General features: G+C 52.2%; 8 protein-coding genes across 8 annotated transcripts; all 8 read right to left on the bottom strand.

Moving 5' to 3' along the window:
* Nucleotides 1-191: 191 nt before the first annotated feature.
* Nucleotides 192-1,206, bottom strand: PtrM4_071340 (beta-1,6-glucan boisynthesis protein (Knh1); the record flags this gene model as incomplete). The annotated part of the gene is made up of 4 exons (XM_001941559.1): nt 192-254; nt 336-753; nt 818-924; nt 988-1,206. The coding sequence occupies 4 exons, from the start codon at nt 1,204-1,206 to the stop codon at nt 192-194; spliced, it is 807 nt and encodes a 268-aa protein (XP_001941594.1).
* Nucleotides 1,207-1,904: 698 nt separating this feature from the next.
* On the bottom strand, nt 1,905-2,792 carry PtrM4_071330 (Cyclin domain containing protein; the record flags this gene model as incomplete). The annotated part of the gene is made up of 1 exon (XM_001941560.2): nt 1,905-2,792. One exon carries the CDS (start codon nt 2,790-2,792, stop codon nt 1,905-1,907), a length of 888 nt encoding a protein of 295 aa, XP_001941595.1.
* A 2,855-nt stretch (nt 2,793-5,647) lies between these two features.
* Nucleotides 5,648-6,734, bottom strand: PtrM4_071320 (BTB domain containing protein; the record flags this gene model as incomplete). The annotated part of the gene is made up of 3 exons (XM_066105941.1): nt 5,648-6,205; nt 6,258-6,390; nt 6,580-6,734. The coding sequence occupies 3 exons, from the start codon at nt 6,732-6,734 to the stop codon at nt 5,648-5,650; spliced, it is 846 nt and encodes a 281-aa protein (XP_065964568.1).
* Nucleotides 6,735-7,426: 692 nt separating this feature from the next.
* Nucleotides 7,427-8,741, bottom strand: PtrM4_071310 (PAP2-3 domain containing protein; the record flags this gene model as incomplete). The annotated part of the gene is made up of 3 exons (XM_001941562.1): nt 7,427-8,009; nt 8,062-8,615; nt 8,655-8,741. The coding sequence occupies 3 exons, from the start codon at nt 8,739-8,741 to the stop codon at nt 7,427-7,429; spliced, it is 1,224 nt and encodes a 407-aa protein (XP_001941597.1).
* A 1,470-nt stretch (nt 8,742-10,211) lies between these two features.
* Nucleotides 10,212-11,867, bottom strand: PtrM4_071300 (PyrD, Dihydroorotate dehydrogenase; the record flags this gene model as incomplete). The annotated part of the gene is made up of 1 exon (XM_001941564.2): nt 10,212-11,867. One exon carries the CDS (start codon nt 11,865-11,867, stop codon nt 10,212-10,214), a length of 1,656 nt encoding a protein of 551 aa, XP_001941599.2.
* Nucleotides 11,868-12,257: 390 nt separating this feature from the next.
* On the bottom strand, nt 12,258-14,086 carry PtrM4_071290 (CaiC, Acyl-CoA synthetase (AMP-forming)-AMP-acid ligase II; the record flags this gene model as incomplete). The annotated part of the gene is made up of 3 exons (XM_066105940.1): nt 12,258-13,420; nt 13,474-13,714; nt 13,769-14,086. The coding sequence occupies 3 exons, from the start codon at nt 14,084-14,086 to the stop codon at nt 12,258-12,260; spliced, it is 1,722 nt and encodes a 573-aa protein (XP_065964567.1).
* An 849-nt stretch (nt 14,087-14,935) lies between these two features.
* On the bottom strand, nt 14,936-15,900 carry PtrM4_071280 (U-box domain containing protein; the record flags this gene model as incomplete). Its single annotated transcript, XM_001941566.2, has 2 exons — nt 14,936-15,558; nt 15,648-15,900. 2 exons carry the CDS (start codon nt 15,898-15,900, stop codon nt 14,936-14,938), a joined length of 876 nt encoding a protein of 291 aa, XP_001941601.2.
* Nucleotides 15,901-16,411: 511 nt separating this feature from the next.
* PtrM4_071270 (PRP38-assoc multi-domain protein) lies at nt 16,412-17,029 on the bottom strand (the record flags this gene model as incomplete). The annotated part of the gene is made up of 1 exon (XM_001941567.1): nt 16,412-17,029. One exon carries the CDS (start codon nt 17,027-17,029, stop codon nt 16,412-16,414), a length of 618 nt encoding a protein of 205 aa, XP_001941602.1.
* Nucleotides 17,030-17,357: the final 328 nt, after the last annotated feature.

The following is a 17,357-nucleotide window of genomic DNA, read 5'->3' as shown; positions in this document are numbered from 1 at the left end:
TGGTGGAGAACAAGGCCGTCTCTCAGCCACCAACGGTACCAAGTCTTCATCATGCAAAAGACGTCGCATGTCATGTAGACAGCGAGTCTTGACGATGATTATGGCGACGGAACTCGCGTCAAGCCAAAGAGTCCAAGCTGAACATGCGTTGATTTGCATATTCGACAAATCCTATCTCTACAACAGAAAATCTAGTCTTCCCAGCGTCTGAGGAACTTGGCCATGTCGTCAGTTGCGTGGGGTGCAGGGGCAACCTGAGCAAGAGTCAGCAAAGTATTCATGCGAGAAACATCAGGCATGCGGCCTGTCTATGCAGCATTGTCCTCTCAACATACCGTGTTCTCCACACTCGAGACTGAGTATGTCTGGGAAGCCGTGAGCGTAGTCTGTTGACTAGGTATCGGCAGCCTCGTCTTCGCAATCTGCACGCTACTTGTGGGGTACAGCGGCTTCGTGTTCGTCGCCGTGATCTTGGTCGGTGGTACGGGTTGCATGGGCGCGTACCGTGTCGGGCCCGTCTGCATTGTGTATTCCACGTTGTAGAGGTCGTCATTGGCAGTGTCCGTGGCCGCGGTGTCATCTTTGGCCGTGGTATCCTCGGCGGCAGGCCCTTTCGTATCCTTTACGGCGAGAGCAGCGTCCTTGACGACGGGATTGAGAATATTCTTGCCCGTCATGCCCGAGTAGGAGAAGCGGTCCGAGTAAGCAATGAGCTGACCACCAGTCTTTGCGACTGCAATCATCTTGACGAAGCTAAATCGCGCGGGTTAGTCTGTTGCGGCTGCCGAGTGAGTGAGAGGTCGTGGCCCGGACGTACTAAGCATTGGCACTCTTGAGGTCCTCTGAGATGGTTGTCTCGATGCGTCCTGAGGCTTGGTTGCCCGCAGTGAAAAGACCGCTCGGCGTAATCGTGGTTGCTACGAACTAGTCGCCATCTGATCAGCACATGACGCGCACGTAATGGTTTTCTCGTGTCGCAGCCCTTACCTGCTCGTCGCCTTTATTGCCCCCTACGATCAGCTGCAGCTGGTAGCTCTGCAATTCGGAGAGCTTAGGTCCTGTGTCGCCCTCGGTCCATTGCACTGCAATGGCGGTACCTGCCGTAAGCTGCGCTCCAGCGGCCGGCGATGTGAACTTGATGCCCGCATGTACGAGTGGTGATAGTGCGGCGACGAGTGCAGCGAAAGGCAATAGTATCCGTGTCATCATGTGCAGTTGTGATGAAAGCGAGCGACTGGGCAATGGCAATGGGGGTGGTGCGACCAAAGGCGTCGAATACACGAGGCTGCGGCGCTGGGCCTACTGTACTCTTTCGGGACGATCGAGGCTCGTGTGAAGCCGATAAGGTGAGTGATAGCGGCGGAGACGGGTAATACGCGGTGCGGGTGCGTGTTTAGTGCTAGAAGTGTGAAGGATGCAGTCTGGAATCATCAATCCAACATGTTGGCGCGCCAGGGGCACCATGATCTGCCGCCCAAGCTAGTCTGCGATTGGCAGGGATGAGCACTCATTCCATTGCCTGTCGCCTCAACACCATCTTAGTGACAGCACTGTTCTACCTAGCCGCCACAAATGCCCACCCCGGCTCCCAATGCCGTATATTATGCCTTTGAGCAGACACGGACAAGCCGCCTACTGCCCTGTTGGCCCCGATAATACACTCGAGACGGTACCCAATTGCCCAAATACCGGCTCTCCACGACCAACCGTCAAAACAAACTTCACACTTTCTCCATAGACGGATACATGGACTTTTCCGGTGATTAAGGAAACGGCCATGTATTCTGCCCGCTTTATTGTCCATATTTTGCTACCCAAACGCCATGCCATGCTCATGAGGGGGATATCCTGAATTCCAAACAAATGAGATGCTTTTCCCTTCACTTTGCCAATCTTTGACCCATTCAAACAGCCTGCGCATTTCGCACCTTTGCGCCACCCAGCTTCAGATTGAACGAAGTGGGTAGTCTGCATGTTAGTGTCGCTGCTTGTCCGGCCCTTTGCAGTTGTAGCGTCAAATCCTTGAGTTTCTCCGGAGTGAATATCTGCACGTCGAATGACAGCAAGAATTCTACACACAACTCAAGCCGGCTCAGAGCTGCCTCATCTACACCACCCACGGCCGCAAAGCGTTTCTGTGGCCACCGGTGATCTTCCAATGCCTTCATTGCGACAAGTGCACATGCCAGAATGAGCCGATGCATTGTGCGGTAAGTGAGTGGAACGCTTCTATCGACTACACATAGTCGCAACATGTACGAGCCAGCTGCTAGCCAGACACCGGTTGATAACGGACAGAATCTCTGGATGCGATTCATGTATTCTTCGACACCCACTTTCGGTACCGTCTTGGAGAAGAACTTTCTGGCCATGTTCGCTCGTTGCACGGACTCGGGCTGAGCTCCGGCACCAATGTCGTGTATAGTCACTGGCTCATCGTGGCCCGCTTCTGGTGGAGCTAGTTCAGTGGGCTGGTGGTTTTCCTTCTCGGCAGGAATAGGCGTTGCTGGCCTAGAGGATGTCCTTCGGTGGGCTCGAATGAGGTGGTTTTCCCGGCCACCTGGTGTTCCAGGCCGGGAGATTGGTGGAGTTGCTGGCACATCGCCAGCGGCGTTTGCTATGGCAATAATTGATCGGGCAATCAACTTCATTGCCGTTTCTCGTGACATGTTGAGAACATCGAGGTCCTCGTCGTTTGCTGGTGGTGATGGTGCGTCCTGAATACTGAGGCTGTTGAACTCGGGCAGTACGCCGGCATCTCCCGCAGGATTGGGTGCCGTGGGAGGATTCATTGTTGTTTGATTTTGAATGACCGGTGCAAGTACGAGTCGCCTCGGATGCACGGTCTTGAGTGGAGGGGCGGAAAGACACACTTGGATCATTTGAGCGTGTGGAGACGATGTTGCCGAAGTTTACCGATATGCTTCACACGAGGAAGGTATATCGCTGGGGGTTGCAGAGCTTGTATACGAGCTTTCTGGAGTGAATCAGCACCCAGGTCTGCAGCCATGTCGGACATGTGCTTACATACAAGTGGAAGTAACGATCAGCTGGGTTAGCGTGGTGACTAGAGGGGTTCGTCTTGGTATGTGGATACAATTAGGTGATGGTGGTCGGTATCGATGATTGGCTGGTATGTAGACGGTGGTACGTATGTGAATGTGTAGATGGCCAACAAATTTGAGGAGGTAAACGGGCGGGAAGGATTGAATGTCGAGTAGCGCTGGTGGGCGGCAGTATTAAAGACAGAATGCACGATAGCTCGGGAAGAGGCGTCGTATGTGAGGTCAAGTGACGCTAGGAAGGTTTCGTCTGGTCTTGAACAAGCTGGTCCGAACTGTAATCCACGCGCGTTTCCGTAGCTTGGTGCCGTCGTGTATAAACGGCGGCCATGGATTCGTAGCGTGGAGTGCTTGATTAGCAGCAGCAGCAGCAGCAGCAGCAGCAGCAGCAGCGGCCAGTGCGCACCGGCAGGTTGGTACGAGGCGCTCCGTGTAAAGAGCAGTGCGGCGATGGATCACGATGAGAAGGTACGTGGAGGGCTGGCAGGCGTCGAGCTTGAGATGTGAGGCCGCAGAGCGGGTCTCGTGGGATGCAAGGGCTAGATTGCTAGATTTCTGGCCCACCGGGCCGTGACTGTACAGGCAGAAGACGCGCAGCCCAGGTACTGTAATGGCCTACTCGCCTACATGAAGTTGTCGGGTGGCGGCGAAACAAGGCAGCGATGCAGCAGAGATGTGCAACAGATGGTTCGTCGACGAGGTGATTGGCGCAGCATTGGCCTCGAAAGACAAGAAGCAACGGGCGATGAGCGATGAGCGATGAGCGATGGGCACATGCATCAGTCAGTCCTGTGTCGTTTGCACGGCTGCGGAGTCGGTTCCGAATGAGTGCTCGAGTATTGCGGGGCACATGTCCAGCACTGCAGGGTCCAGCAGGGAATTCAGCCATGTCATGTGAGCTGGCAGAGCAAATCAATGTATTGATCATTGATGACATTAATCGCACCAGCCAAATGCTGGCAGAGTACCCGAGAAATCGAGTGCAGGCCGTGAGTCTTTGCTGATACTATCATGGTCGCACCTTGGCCGCCGCAGCCACGCTCGCTGCCAGGCCATTGTCGCCAGCGTGACCCGCCTGTCTCACCCCCTCCAGGTGTCGTTGGCTGTGGGATACGGATGGCAATAGTCGCCCAGCCCACCCTCATCGTATTAGGCAGCTACAACCCAACCCAACCCAAGCCATTACACACCCTCACAATCATGACAGCCACATGCAGATCCACCACCACCACTACTACTACCGTCTCTGCCTGCATCGCGGCACCGGCTCGCTATAGTACCAGCACTATATCACTACTTCCAGATGCACACTGAGATGCACCTCCACGTGTTCGCGCTGCCGAGGCCACACCATGGCCATTACACTGGTCTGCCATAGCCAACTTGTCCATAGCCGGCCCGCCCGCTGCTGTCCGCTCGACACATGTCAGACACCTTCCCGCTGCCACTGCCACCGACGAGCAAACACCCGAACCACACATGAGCCCTTCCTGTCTTAGCGTCAAAACTGTCTTGGCCTTGATTCTAGTCCGCTTGCCACGCACGGCTTCTTCACCAAGCGTCGGCCTGTCTGGTCTTAGCTTTCTTCACTTACTCCTCTTTATTATCAGTCTTTGAGCCAGACTTCTGTTTAAGTTACCATCTTGAACCGTCATCATGTCTCACTTCTGACTACTCCTCGTTCCCGCCACCACCCTCCACACTACGAAGCGCCAGGTACCCCTCCCCTCCCTCCGCTCGGCCGTCTGCTCAGCCACCAAAATCCGATGACTCGATCAAGTCCGCAAAGGCCACAGTGCATGTAGCACCGTCGTCCCAACAATGTCTATACCTTCGTAGCGCACTTGCTTTCCCTATTCGACAACGTCACCGTACATGCATAGTTTCATCGACAGCAAGGGTACATGCAAGTAATCGCAACTGCACACGCTTGATCTGGCAAACACTCCGATCGCTTATTCCCTCAACTTCAGATCAAGCCAGTCATGGTTTTTTCTTGCACATTGCCAAGTGAGAGAACCGTGAGCACGATCCATCATCCCGATACGGAATATGGTGTACCGCGCCTTGCTGGTCACGTCCCCACACTACGAATAGTCTCGCATGAACAAGCCGTATTCCTTATTACTGCACCAACAGTCGCATGGTGATCCAATATGACTTGATATCCCCTAGATTTTGCTCCCACTACACTATATCAAAGCAAATCCTGTGGCGATTATTAGTTATACATGATGTACATCTGGCGAAAAATAAACCCGATCCAGCCCTACAGAGAACCTACACTACTCACGAGCGCCGCTCCTCGACCCATTCGTATGAAACTATTGTCCCGTCCTTGAATGCCAAAGGAGGTACCCGCGAAATACGGTCGTTTGGGAGAAAGTATGGCAGGAAAGAGCACATGCCGTTCATGCGGCCGAGAGCAATTTCTCGCTTGAGCCACGTGCGACGTGGACTTCAACTTTCGAGCTGAGCTGTAGACGATATTAGACACATTTCTCAACTTGAATAGTATACGCGTTTGCACAAAAGTGAAGTTTGTCAGTGCAAAATCAAGCAGCATATATAGCCTGCTGTCGCATCTATACCTGACTCACTCTAGCCCTCTTCCGAGTACTTCCAGGGACCACACTTGGTCCACTGCGAGTGGGCGTGTCATCTGCAGTACGTTTCTTCTCTTGCTGATCCAGTACTAACTGCAGTACGTCATACGAGAATTGTGGAAATTCGAGACACATGGCCTTGAACTCCGGCTCTGCGTCGTGACGCAGGCTGAAACTGCGCGTCGCCCAGAAAGCAGCGACGGGTTTGCGGATTGTCGCATCCTCTGGGTTGGACTCCTTGTAGACGTAACGCGCATACGCGAGCTCTCCCTTTGCCGTTGAGGCTGTGCGGTGAATCTTGGAGTGTGCGAGGGATCTGAGCTCGGGAAGCTGCAGACGGTCGGCAAGGGTATATATGCGCGCGTGAACGAGGAGGCCGAGACCCTCGTTGTCAGCCAAAGGTTGACGAGGGTCCTTTTCGAGAGGCGCATCGCGTGCAGCTGAAGTCCTCTTTGGGAAGTACTCGCCCGTGTAGAGATATTCGATAACGGATCCCATGGCATCCACATCGCAGTCTGTGTAGATGACCTGGCGTGGCTAGAGAGTGTCAGTGAGCGGAACGAATATAGATCGCAGGGCTCGAACATACTCCCCCCGGCGCAAAGTTCACAACTTGTTTGGCAAACTCTGGCGATTTGACTAGAACTGCCTCATGTGCTGAGTAGGTGGTACGAGCCTCGCCTGATCCAACCACGACCTCGACGACCGGACTCTTCATCAGACTAGTCGCACGTCAGCCGCAAGTCCACTATAGGTGTCGCAGAAATGCATCGAACTACGGTGTCATCATGGCAGGGTAAGAGCTCAGTCGGCGAACGTCGCGCGTGCATCCCATTGCGCCAAATTGCCCCTCTACCGTTGCTCCATCTTTCAGATCATAACGAATTTTCACATGTGCACACGGCACTTACTCTGCGAAGAGGACAAGTTTGGGTGTCTCAGGCTCAATCTCAGGTAAGACGCTCTCCTCGCCTGCGCCCGCTCCAGCTCCAGCATCACCAGAGCCCTCCATCTCTACATCTTCGACTGGTGTCTCAACCGGAGTTTGCTGCTCGATATCCGCCATAGCGACTGTGGTTCCGCGCTTCTAGATGACGACAGGATGTACGCGGAAACGAGTGAGACTTTATCCAAAGCGAGTTATCCAAAGCGAGGTGAAGCTACGAAGAACGATTGACTTTCGCGTTCTATGATGGAATGAACGCGCAAAAGGGCAAAGTGAATGAGGGGCTGCAATTTAATGCGACTAGGCGTCTGATACCAGGAGGGCTGACCAGCATAATGCTGAGCGATGGTTGGAGGTAGCTGGGAGTCGTGGGAGCTCGGACGAGACTCTGGTAGCTCCGTCGCGTTCACATGCGCTAACGCAGGAACAGGTCTTGGCGCGACTGACAACTCTTTTGAGCTACAGAGGCACCCGGATGTCATAAGATACTTGACATACTAGTTCACAAGGGCCACTGTAGCCGCCAGACACGCCTATTAGGTGTTTCCCACGCTGTCAAGTTTTTTATGACACCCGGGTTGAGGATTCTAGGCAGCATAGAGGTTCCGTGAAAAGGTACTTGAGGGAACTGGAATAATAATAGATGGATTGAAAGCTCGTTTCGCCATTAGTTACTCGATCGCGATACAGACGCGCTGTCTTGATCAACGCTACCCAGAATGCCATGCTCCGTGAAATGCTAACGTGTATATAGAGTGGAGCCGTAAGAAGGCATAAGTCGAAAACCAAACGGTAAGAAAATCTTCATCTTGCTACAGTCGACCACCCTTTTCGTGGAATCGTTCGCCAGTCGTCGGCACTGGTTTGTCCGCTCGAATGACATACAACAGAAGATCCTCTAGCGGAATAAAGACGTAAAAGACCTTGTTGCACATGAAAGATAGGAAGACGAAGCATGTGGCGACTAGCGCATCCATAAAGTAATGGTTGGCTGTAGCGACGATGACCGTCAGAATAAACGATGGGTACCCGACACCGAGTATGAAATAGAAGATCTTCCAGAAAGCGTTTTTGCGGACTTCTCCCTGCTCCAGGGTTCGGCGAAAGAGGCCTGAATGATAGATCATTGTCATACCAATGCAAAAGGAGTAACCAAAATGCATCGAGGGCATGGCGGCAAGCTGGTTGACGAATTTGCCGCTCATCCATACGCTCTGTGCATCATCGTGGCGGACTGTATCGAGAAAGCCGTATTCGGAAGGTAAAAGACGAGGTGGCATGCACGGGTATACGACGAAGGTCATGAAGGCGCAAAAGTTGGTAAGGGTGAGCGTGCGACGGGCGATGGCAAATGTGTCGAAAGAGGGCGCCACATAATAGTACCAGCAAATGAAGCTGTATGAGATTAGTATTGATGATGTTGTTCATTTGTTGACAGTATCCTTACCCCACCGTTCCAGGAATGTGGATCAGCGCATAGCACTTATTCAGCACAGTAAGCGCATCCTGGTGTCCATGCATGAACCATTGTTGCACATCTTTTTCTCTGAGAGGGAACAAGAAGCTCAACAAGCCATTCTGTTCGGCCTCGAGCACGGCAATTCCATGTTCTTGTGCCACGTCCCATATCCCTCGCCCAGCAAAGAGCTTAGCGGACGCAATTGAGGTCATCCGGTAGAAGGCATAGTTGATAATCCAGTAGAACATTTCGATCAAGAATGGGAAGCGCTGCAGTATGCGGCTGTGTACATTGTTCCGGAACCGCCAGGTGCTGGGTGTCGTGACCTTGCAGCAGCATAGGCTTCGAACTTTTGGCCCATTTGGATTCTTAGTTGCGTAAACTTCATCGTATTCGCTGTCGCTGTCGGATTGTATAAGACGGTCGGTGGACTCCCTTGGGGCGTGGTCGAGGTAACCCTCACGTTGCGATGATGAGCCGAAGATCTTGAAGTCTCGTTTGCGTGTGATAAACATGGCGAAGAATAATATGCTGGCGACCATCTGCGCGACAGCTGTTAGCATACAAAACAATACACGCACACATATTTCCGAGGGGCTCTCGTCGACGCACAACTGGTTCGCACCAGCCAGGAAGCTTCCAGGCTGGTTTACTGTTCCATTGGCCATTGTCCGGTAGTGTCATGTTTGCCATATAATGTCGCGTGCGCGCAAACGAGGCGCACTATGTTCTGTCGAAAGAAGTGTCCAGGTACTAATACATGCAGACTCCTGGATGATTTGTCCAACGGTAGTTGCAGTCGATTCCACTCAGCCCTGAGTGAAGGCGCGGGCCGTAAAGTCGAAGTCGAAATATCGTGTAACGTGAGAAGCGACAAAGGAGTGACGAGAGACGAAGGAGGGGGAGGATTCGATCAGATCAGACTAGGTAGATGGCTGACGGACGATCGATTGCTTCACCCTATGATAATGCTTGCCCAGAAGTCTGCGTGGAAGCCGGGTCACCGGCAAAGGAGCAGGGAGGTCCAGCTTGTTGCACTGAGCAGCGACCCAAGCGTGCGTTGCGTATCAGAGTCCCACTTTTCCCGGCCGTAGTGTCAAGCATCAGCGGTGCGCGGCGGCGCGCGAAGCAAAAAATCGCTGGTGCACAAGCTTCTACACTTGTGATGCCCAATCCCAATGGGCAGTTGGCGTCGTTGTGATGGACAGGTTGACAAGGTCGCGTGCTCACTTTCTCTTTCATGTGCCCGCGACTACCGCGGAGCATCGCCAACGCCACGAATCGCACCTTTGGACAGGAAAGTTAAAAGCGATTCGTGACGTCAAACATGCCATTCCTCCCGCCCGTCGCGCGGTTAGACCGAATACGAGAGTACGAGAGGAAGCCGCAGCAGCAGGTATGTGTAGGAGATTATGGCGGTGGCATAGCTCGCCTGAAGCTCGTCTTATTTCCATTGGCTAGGACTTCATCTTCTGACACGTCCATGCTGTCGAGCTGCTTAGCCTTCCTCTACAACGGCAACTTCTGCCATCTTCTTCTATGATATCCTTCATCTCGTCCTGTACCAAACACATTCTGGCTGCACAGGCAGTCCGGATCTCTGTGTTAGCCGGCCTCGGCGTCTGAAGCAACCGCGCCGAAACCCCTGAGGAAGCTGGCCCGACTACCTTTTTCCAAAACCTTGGCAGTGATTTCTTGGCTTCATTAAAATGTTCTTGGCATGCCGATGTAGTAAGGCGCGGGTAATTTCGTTATAATAAGCACAGTGACAGTCTTAATCTCCGGCCATTCTCCCTTCCCGACTCCGGGGCCGACTGCGACTATCCCTTCAGCCCTAGGCGATAGCCGAGAACCGTGTACGGCTCCTACTGTACAGCCCCCACGATGCCAGGAAGTTTCCTCCCGGCGCCTACGTACAATACCTTGTGTTGACATGCAATGCAGGTACAACATATCATACACAGGACTGAAACAAACGTGGCTGTTTTCAAACATTGTGTTTTATAAAGCAGAGCAAGAGATATGTCCCGGTCTGGCGTCAAGACAGGAGAAAAATTAAAGGTGATTTGGATGGCAATGTGTTCCTGATGTTTAGTATACATGTACACTTCACCGTTGTTCTCTGTAGCCTCTCTGTGCTACCGCTTTGTCAACGTCTTCTGTGCATTTGCATCATCCCTCATCTCTTGCTTGATCCTGCTAATTGTGCCCGCGCCTCCATAGATCATGGCGGTATACACCTGTGCCACACTCGCTCCCGCGTCTAGGATCTCTCTGGCTTGACGGCCATTTGTAATGCCACCTGTTGCGAAAATAACCTTGCGAGGAGCATCTGGCGCCGGTGCAGCCTTGGGTGTGGCTTGCAAGGTAATCTTAGGCGCGGACTCCGAAATGTCATCGATGTTGGAAGATAGCGGTTTGGGGGATGGTTGATCGAGATCTAGAGTGGCCTTCGTCTTAGAGCTTTGTGATGAGGATAAAGGCTCGAGCTTCTCTACGATACTTGGGGACGGCTCGTCACCTGTACTTTGGCCGGTGACGGATTTAGAGTCTTGTGGCGACACATGCTTAGGGCCCTCGTCAAGTGCTTTCCGGTACTTGCTCACAAGTGCCAATGTGCGTTCGAACATCTGTGGGCCTGAGTATCCACCTTGCTCGAGGAGGAGCTTGGCCTCGGATTCCGGTAGTAAGTAGCCCTTTGGCAACGGGTCTGGCCGCTTTTTCGTCGTGTTGCCGACAATGACACCATCCACGCCTGAATCCCACACAGCTTCACAAATGCCTGCGATTTGTGATTCCGAGTCCTCATCTGGGCTAACCTTGACCATGACAGCGGGCTTGGTCTTGCGATCAATCTTCTTAACAGCACTGACTACACCTGAGAGAAGTCGTGTCAAAGGCTCGACATTTTGGAGGGTACGGAGGCCTGGGGTGTTGGGCGAGGAGACGTTGACCACCAGTATATCTGCATACTTTCCAACATAGCCTACCGCAGTGGCATAGTCGCGTACTACAGCATCAATGTCATTCTCCGATGTCGTCTTGTTCTTTGCAACTTGCACAGCCATAAGCCGTCCTTTCAGTAGCGATCCTGGAGGTACACCTGCCTCGCCATCCAGCACTCGTCGTTCCGCATCCTCATCCAGCCCAAGCCCAATACGGTATGCAAACTCTCTCACGCGTTGCCGTAGCCTTGAAGCCACTAGCTCTGCGCCCTCCGAGTTGAAGCCATAGCGGTTGATAAGGGCGTTCTGACTTGGTAACCTAAAAACGCGGGGCTTTGGGTTACCTTCCTGCGGTAGCAATGTGACAGCTCCAACCTCTACAACACCAGCTCCCAGCTCGAACAGTGGTGTTGGTATCTCGGCGCCCTTGTCGATGCCAGCAGATGTTCCAATTGGATTGTTCAGAGTGTGCCCAAAGACCTCAACAGCCAGGTCGCCTTGTGTATCCGCTATTCCACGTTCTCTGGGGTTCATGCCGAAGCTGTGCAGCACTTTGAGCATGCGAGTGCCAGCATGATGTGCCTCTTCGCCGTCTGGGTATATATGTCGTAGTGCAGGTACAACGAGCCATTCGTGGATGCTGGCGCGGGTATCGGTTGCGTACAAGTAGCCAAAGGTGCCACCCACAGCCAAAACGGTACCGTAGATGAGATTCTTCGTGCGTGTGCCTGCAGATCGAACATTTGTCGCGGCTTCGGTTGCCGTCGCAGCATATCTCCTGGGTTGCTGTATATGGCGAGGGGATAGCTGCGAGCGTATGATTGAGGGCCGTACGCGTAACGCACGCATATTTGCGGCAGGTATCATTACGACGAACGTGGTTCAGAAGCCCATGTGACGTTCAATGGCTGTGCGGATTCTCCGTGTTGAGGGTAAAGCTGCCGAGTTTGAGCCGGCGAATGACGTGGGCTTGGCAAAAGCATAGTCTCCCAGACTGGGTTGCAACTACCACACATCAAGTTATACTCTTCACAAATGTCACCATCTACAATCTACTCCTGGTTTCATGAAGAATACTGCACAGTTCATGTAAAAGCCAGCTGACATCTAATCATGAAGCCGTCACCCAGGTGTGCCGCAAAGCTTGTCATGGCATACCACAGTCAATTCTCCATGTCTGGTAAAGAAAGTAGAACAAGACATGTACTAAGCCGATCATTAATGGCTTTACTCCTCTGATCATACGTACAATGCTACATTTCCCACCTTCTCATACAGATCATCCAGCTCCTTCCCATACAAATCCAACATGGCTCTCTTCTGCACTGTGCCTTTTGGCGTCTTGAGAAACGGCTCTTTCGTAACCAGTACCATATGCTTTTCCACGCGTGCATAGGTGGGTGAGTCCTGGTTGACTTCCTCAGTCACTTTCCAAACATCTTCCAGCTTCACTCCAGGCTCAAGCCTCAGGATCAGCGCAGCTTTTGGTCTCCGCGTTCCCACCATCATTACCTCCACAACGCCAGCATGACTGGCAATCCTCTCTTCCGCAACTGTGGGGAAGAAATTCTCGTTGGTGATAAAAGTGAGCATGTCGTCAGCACGACCGTGATGTAACCATAAGCTGGCATCCTGGGGGTGTTGAGCGTACAGATCACCGGTTCGCCTCTCTTTCGCCTCAGTGAAGAACTTGAATATAGGCTGGATATGTCCCTTCCACTCTACTCCGTCATTTCGAGTTATGACAGCTTCGTACAGTACTGTGTCATCTGTAGACTTGGAGACAGGGTCGAAGCGGAGATTGAATGCTGGATGCGGCGCTGCATACCCCGCCGAATCGTCCTTGGGTGGAGCACCAATAGGTAGGACACAAGGCCACATACCCTGTTCTGTAGAGGCCATGATGTTCATCACTTTCATCGTGGCTGTTACCGCATTCGTAGCTGCTCGGCTGACACTGCCACCACCCCAGCCTATGTGACTAGCACGCTTGCTTAGTGACAAGACATCTTCCGGGTGTTTACCAAGATGTTCGGCACAAGGTGGTCCAATCATTACGGTGTCCACTACAATGTCTTCATCTTCGGCATCTCGCGCTGCCAGTACGTCTAGTGCTGCCAACGCACCTTGCACGCCCTCGGCTGGTGTGGTGAACAATGGCGAGTACACGGGCACGACTCCAAGTTGTAGAGGGAGAAATATCATTCCAAACATTCCACTAGCATGAAACGGAGGAAACTGGAAGAAAGCCCTCATTTTCTTGCAATTACGCAACCCATAGAGTGGCTGCTCTTGGATTTCGTAGCCTGGTGGTGGGTCGAGATACATGGTCTGCACCGCGCTATTTGCCCAGTCATGTGTCCAGACAATAGGCTTAGGGAATCCGGTAGTGCCAGATGTGTCTGTTACACAATGTCAGGTATATTAAGGAGTGCGGAAAAGGGTGAGTACTCACGAAGACAGACAAAAGGTTCATGCTTGTACTGCTCAAACTCCTTCGTGTACGGATACCGCTCAGTCACTGTGGAGAGTAACCAATCCACCGCTGGTACCTTCAACGCTTTCATCTCTTTTATCTTTAGCACCTCATCTACTACCGGCACATTGGATTCCGGCATGAGCATGACCTTTGCATCTACGCTCTCAATGAGCTTGACCAGCGCCTGGGCACCGTACCGTGGAGAAGGGAATAGCATCTATACCGCTTCCTGTTAGCCCATTTGACACTAGAAGAGTATAGCGACTTTTACTTTATACCCACACATTATGCTTCCTAGACACAGTACCACATATCTTATGTCATTTGGTCCAATATATACCAACGTTTCTTTACCAATCTTGTCGACATCCTCCAATTTCCCCACATTCTGCTCTATCCACCATGCCACAGCATGAACAGCGTTGGCAACCTCTACAAAAGTAATCGCACGATATCCCTCACTTATGTTGAGGGGATTGCGGGGAAACTCAGCATAGGTGATTTGTGGGTACTTGTCGGCAATGTTGAACAGATTATGTGGAAGGAGTTGGTTTGTGACCTTAGGCCAGGGTGAAGGTCGCGCTGTCATTGTGCGGCTTGGGGCGTCTTTGACTCGGAGTATGGAGTGATGCGAGCCGAGGGTTGCGTGGTTTGAACAGGTAGAAGAGAGAATGTGGGGAGACGATGATTCTTGCTCCGCTTCCGCGTGACGCGTAGTCATAACCAAAGCTAACATCGTCTCACGCCATCAGAGCGTACCATACTACCATTACATATCGTGCTTATGTCAAGGTTTAGACGGACCTAATACATTGCTGACGTGATACAGTGCGCTGATATTGACCTGTCGGAAGATCTTCCACCGCGTACTGCATGCGGAAAAAGCAGCTAAGTACCTACTAGACCAGTTCTAGAACATGTGGATACATTGCGTACGACGGACTCCCCTGCAGAAATGGACTACAGCCCAAGAACTAACCCTGAACACATATACACAAGACCGAATTGCTCAACATCCAGAAACTTCAACCGGTGAACGCTGCCTTGGGGTCATGCCTTGTAAGCCACCAAACAGATCCGTAATAATATCTAAGAATACGCAATCGCCCCGGAAAGAGCTTATACCCAGAAGGAAGAGCAAGGGAAAGCCCTGAATGCCTCATACGAACCCATATCCGGTCAAATCCTCGTCATGAATTAAGCAAATCTGGGATCAAATGGCCGACAACGCCGTCTGAAAAGGACATGAGGGTGTCTATACAAAAGATCCGATTCATATTGAAGATAGATGCGCCCATTTCGCATCTGTGTCCGCCTCGTCGTTCTCACTGGTACTTGGTCAGTAAACGCGCTCGATAATTCTGGCTCCGGCCGCAAAACTCTAACACACATACCTACCAAAACGCATGCACAAGAGCGGACTAATGAATCCGCAAACCTACCACTCATACACCCACCCACTATTAGCGGTCATGAACTCCTCGCAGGCCTCTTTGAGTGCAATGTTTGGTCGCAGGTCGTTGATGGTGAGTGTTTCCCTCGTCAGAGGGTCCGTTGGACTGCGCTTCAGGTGCTCGATCAGTGTCGCACGCTCATAAGATCGACCGTTCTTGGTGACGACCGGGTCATGCATGATCTCAAAGGTAATACCGTCGACAAGGTAGTCTGGCACTTCGCGCTTCTGCTGGTGTTCGGGGTCTGAAATGGCAAAGGCTGTACGAAGGTCGTCGCGCTTCTTTTTGAACTCGGATTCTCTTTCTGTCTTCTCTTCTTGGCCGTCTGATCTACTCGTCTCGCCCGACTCTATGCGCGCTTCTATATCATCCATATCCTTCTTATACTGTGTTTCCAGCATGGCCTCGAGATCTGAAAGAAGGTCTCCGCGCCGCCGTATGCGTTCTCGCTCGCGTATGTCCCATTTTGCTTTCTTGCATTTGAGTACAAGGGCGGATATTGTGGCAGCGTTAGAGGTTTGCTGCGCCGAGGTGGTGCACAATTCGTAGGCCATAAGCGCCGAGGAAAGGGCCTCATTGGGGTGGTTAATTGCTAGTTGGGCCTGTGCTATCATGATCTTAGCGTTGCTGCCATGCGTGCGGAATTCACACAGTCATGATGCTGCGATCATGCATGGGTGGGAATGTGCGGCCTACCAAGATAGAAGAAGGCCTTCATATTATCCTTCAGTAATTCAATACTTCGTATACAATCATCAATAACGCCCTCCCATTTCTCCAACTTCAGCCTCGCATTTGCACGATTCGTAAACAACAGAGGGTTCGCCGAGTTCTTCTGTATCGCCTGCGAGTATAACCCCTCAGCTCCATCGTAGTCGCCATTCTTGAAGCACTTGTTTCCCGCATTTTTAAGCTGCTCGGCGGCATACTCGTTGCCTGGCGGAGGCATGTCTGCTCAGGCGGTGGAGGAACTGAGGAATAGTCGGAAGTGAGAGCGGAGTTTGGCTTCGGTGATTGGTAGGCACTGGGGGGTGGGGCACCTTTTGTTTACGCCTCGGTATAGAAGCTTCGAGACGCCGAAGGAGAAGGATGATGAGGTGAGCAGGCCGAAGACTCCGGAAATCATACGATGATGCAGAGGTCAAGCAGGCGCTTCTAGTGTTAATGTCAAATTTACATCACACGTTGTTTTATCTTTGACTGTAGGATCAAGGCGTGTTCGACTCAGCGACAGCACAGCCACACTGTGATGACATAAGCACGCCACTGAGCATTGCATCTGAAGGACAAAGGAGACGCGAGATACGAGGCTTTGATGGATCAAACCGTGCATGGTATCTAGTAAAGCTGTATGCTATGTTGATGGTTTCGAGAAATAGTCATGGTACATACAACCGGAACGCCATCATATCCGATAACCCAATGTAAACAAGGGCGAGCAGCCGGGTACAGGAGTGTTGCTAGTCCTTCGCGCTGTGATTCTCTGCGGTTGCTTCTTCATATTCATCAGGCTTGACTACATGCGACTCCTTTTCATCTTCACCCTTGGAATCCCTCCTATCCTCCTTGTACAGATTTGGGTAACTTCTCAGACGCCGGAGTTCGCCTCCGCCATCTATTCTGTGTCGACTAGGCGGTGCGCTTCTTTTCCTATACCTTTTCACATCTTCCTCATTGTCCAGAAATGCATCCTCGTATTCCAGGATCGGACTCCTAGTCCTGCACCTGCTGCTGCTCCTGTTGCGCGCCCTCCCTCTGAAAGTGTGATCAGGCTCTGCGTCGCTGCGTCGTCTAGTCTTCTTCTGCACAGACGTGGGTGGGGATATGGAAGAAGATGTTGGGGAAGAAGGGCGGTGGTGCTTCCGATGGTGGACTCGATACCGCGATCCGCTGTGACGGTCGTGGCCGCGAGAGGGAGAGGACGCACGACGCGGAGAGTGCTGCGAAGACTGCCTGCGTCGCTTGAGGCGGCCACGCTCTTGCGCATCTGCATCTGTGTCTATATTCGCTTCCATCATCTCTGCGGTATCGACTGTAGATGTTTCGCCTAGCGAAGGCTCAATCGGCAAGTCAGCCATGGCGTCTGCAGGCATTTGGTATATGAAGAGGTTGTTCACGCCGCTGCTCAGCTGTAAAGAGTGAAGTATAAAGCGCTTGAGGCCAGGAGACGTGAGTACATCAGAGCAGCACCGATTGAGGGGTGCATTAGTCTTGTGCCTGGTGCAGACGGACCGTTCGCTCACAACGGGGGTTGTCTAGGCGTACGTGTGAGTACCGTGTTCCAGGCATGACAGACAAGAGGCGTAGAGCACCTGCGACGTCATTAGCCTAATTCGGGTATACGCTAGCTGTCGCAGAAACACTCCTTGTAAGTATAGTTCTTCATCACATGTCTACCTAGCTAAC

The sequence above is a fragment of the Pyrenophora tritici-repentis genome, chromosome 2, assembly GCF_003171515.1.
Source record: "Pyrenophora tritici-repentis strain M4 chromosome 2, whole genome shotgun sequence".
NCBI lineage: Eukaryota > Fungi > Ascomycota > Dothideomycetes > Pleosporales > Pleosporaceae > Pyrenophora > Pyrenophora tritici-repentis.
The sequence above is the reverse complement of the archived record's forward strand: the minus strand, read 5'-3'. Positions and strand labels throughout refer to the sequence as shown.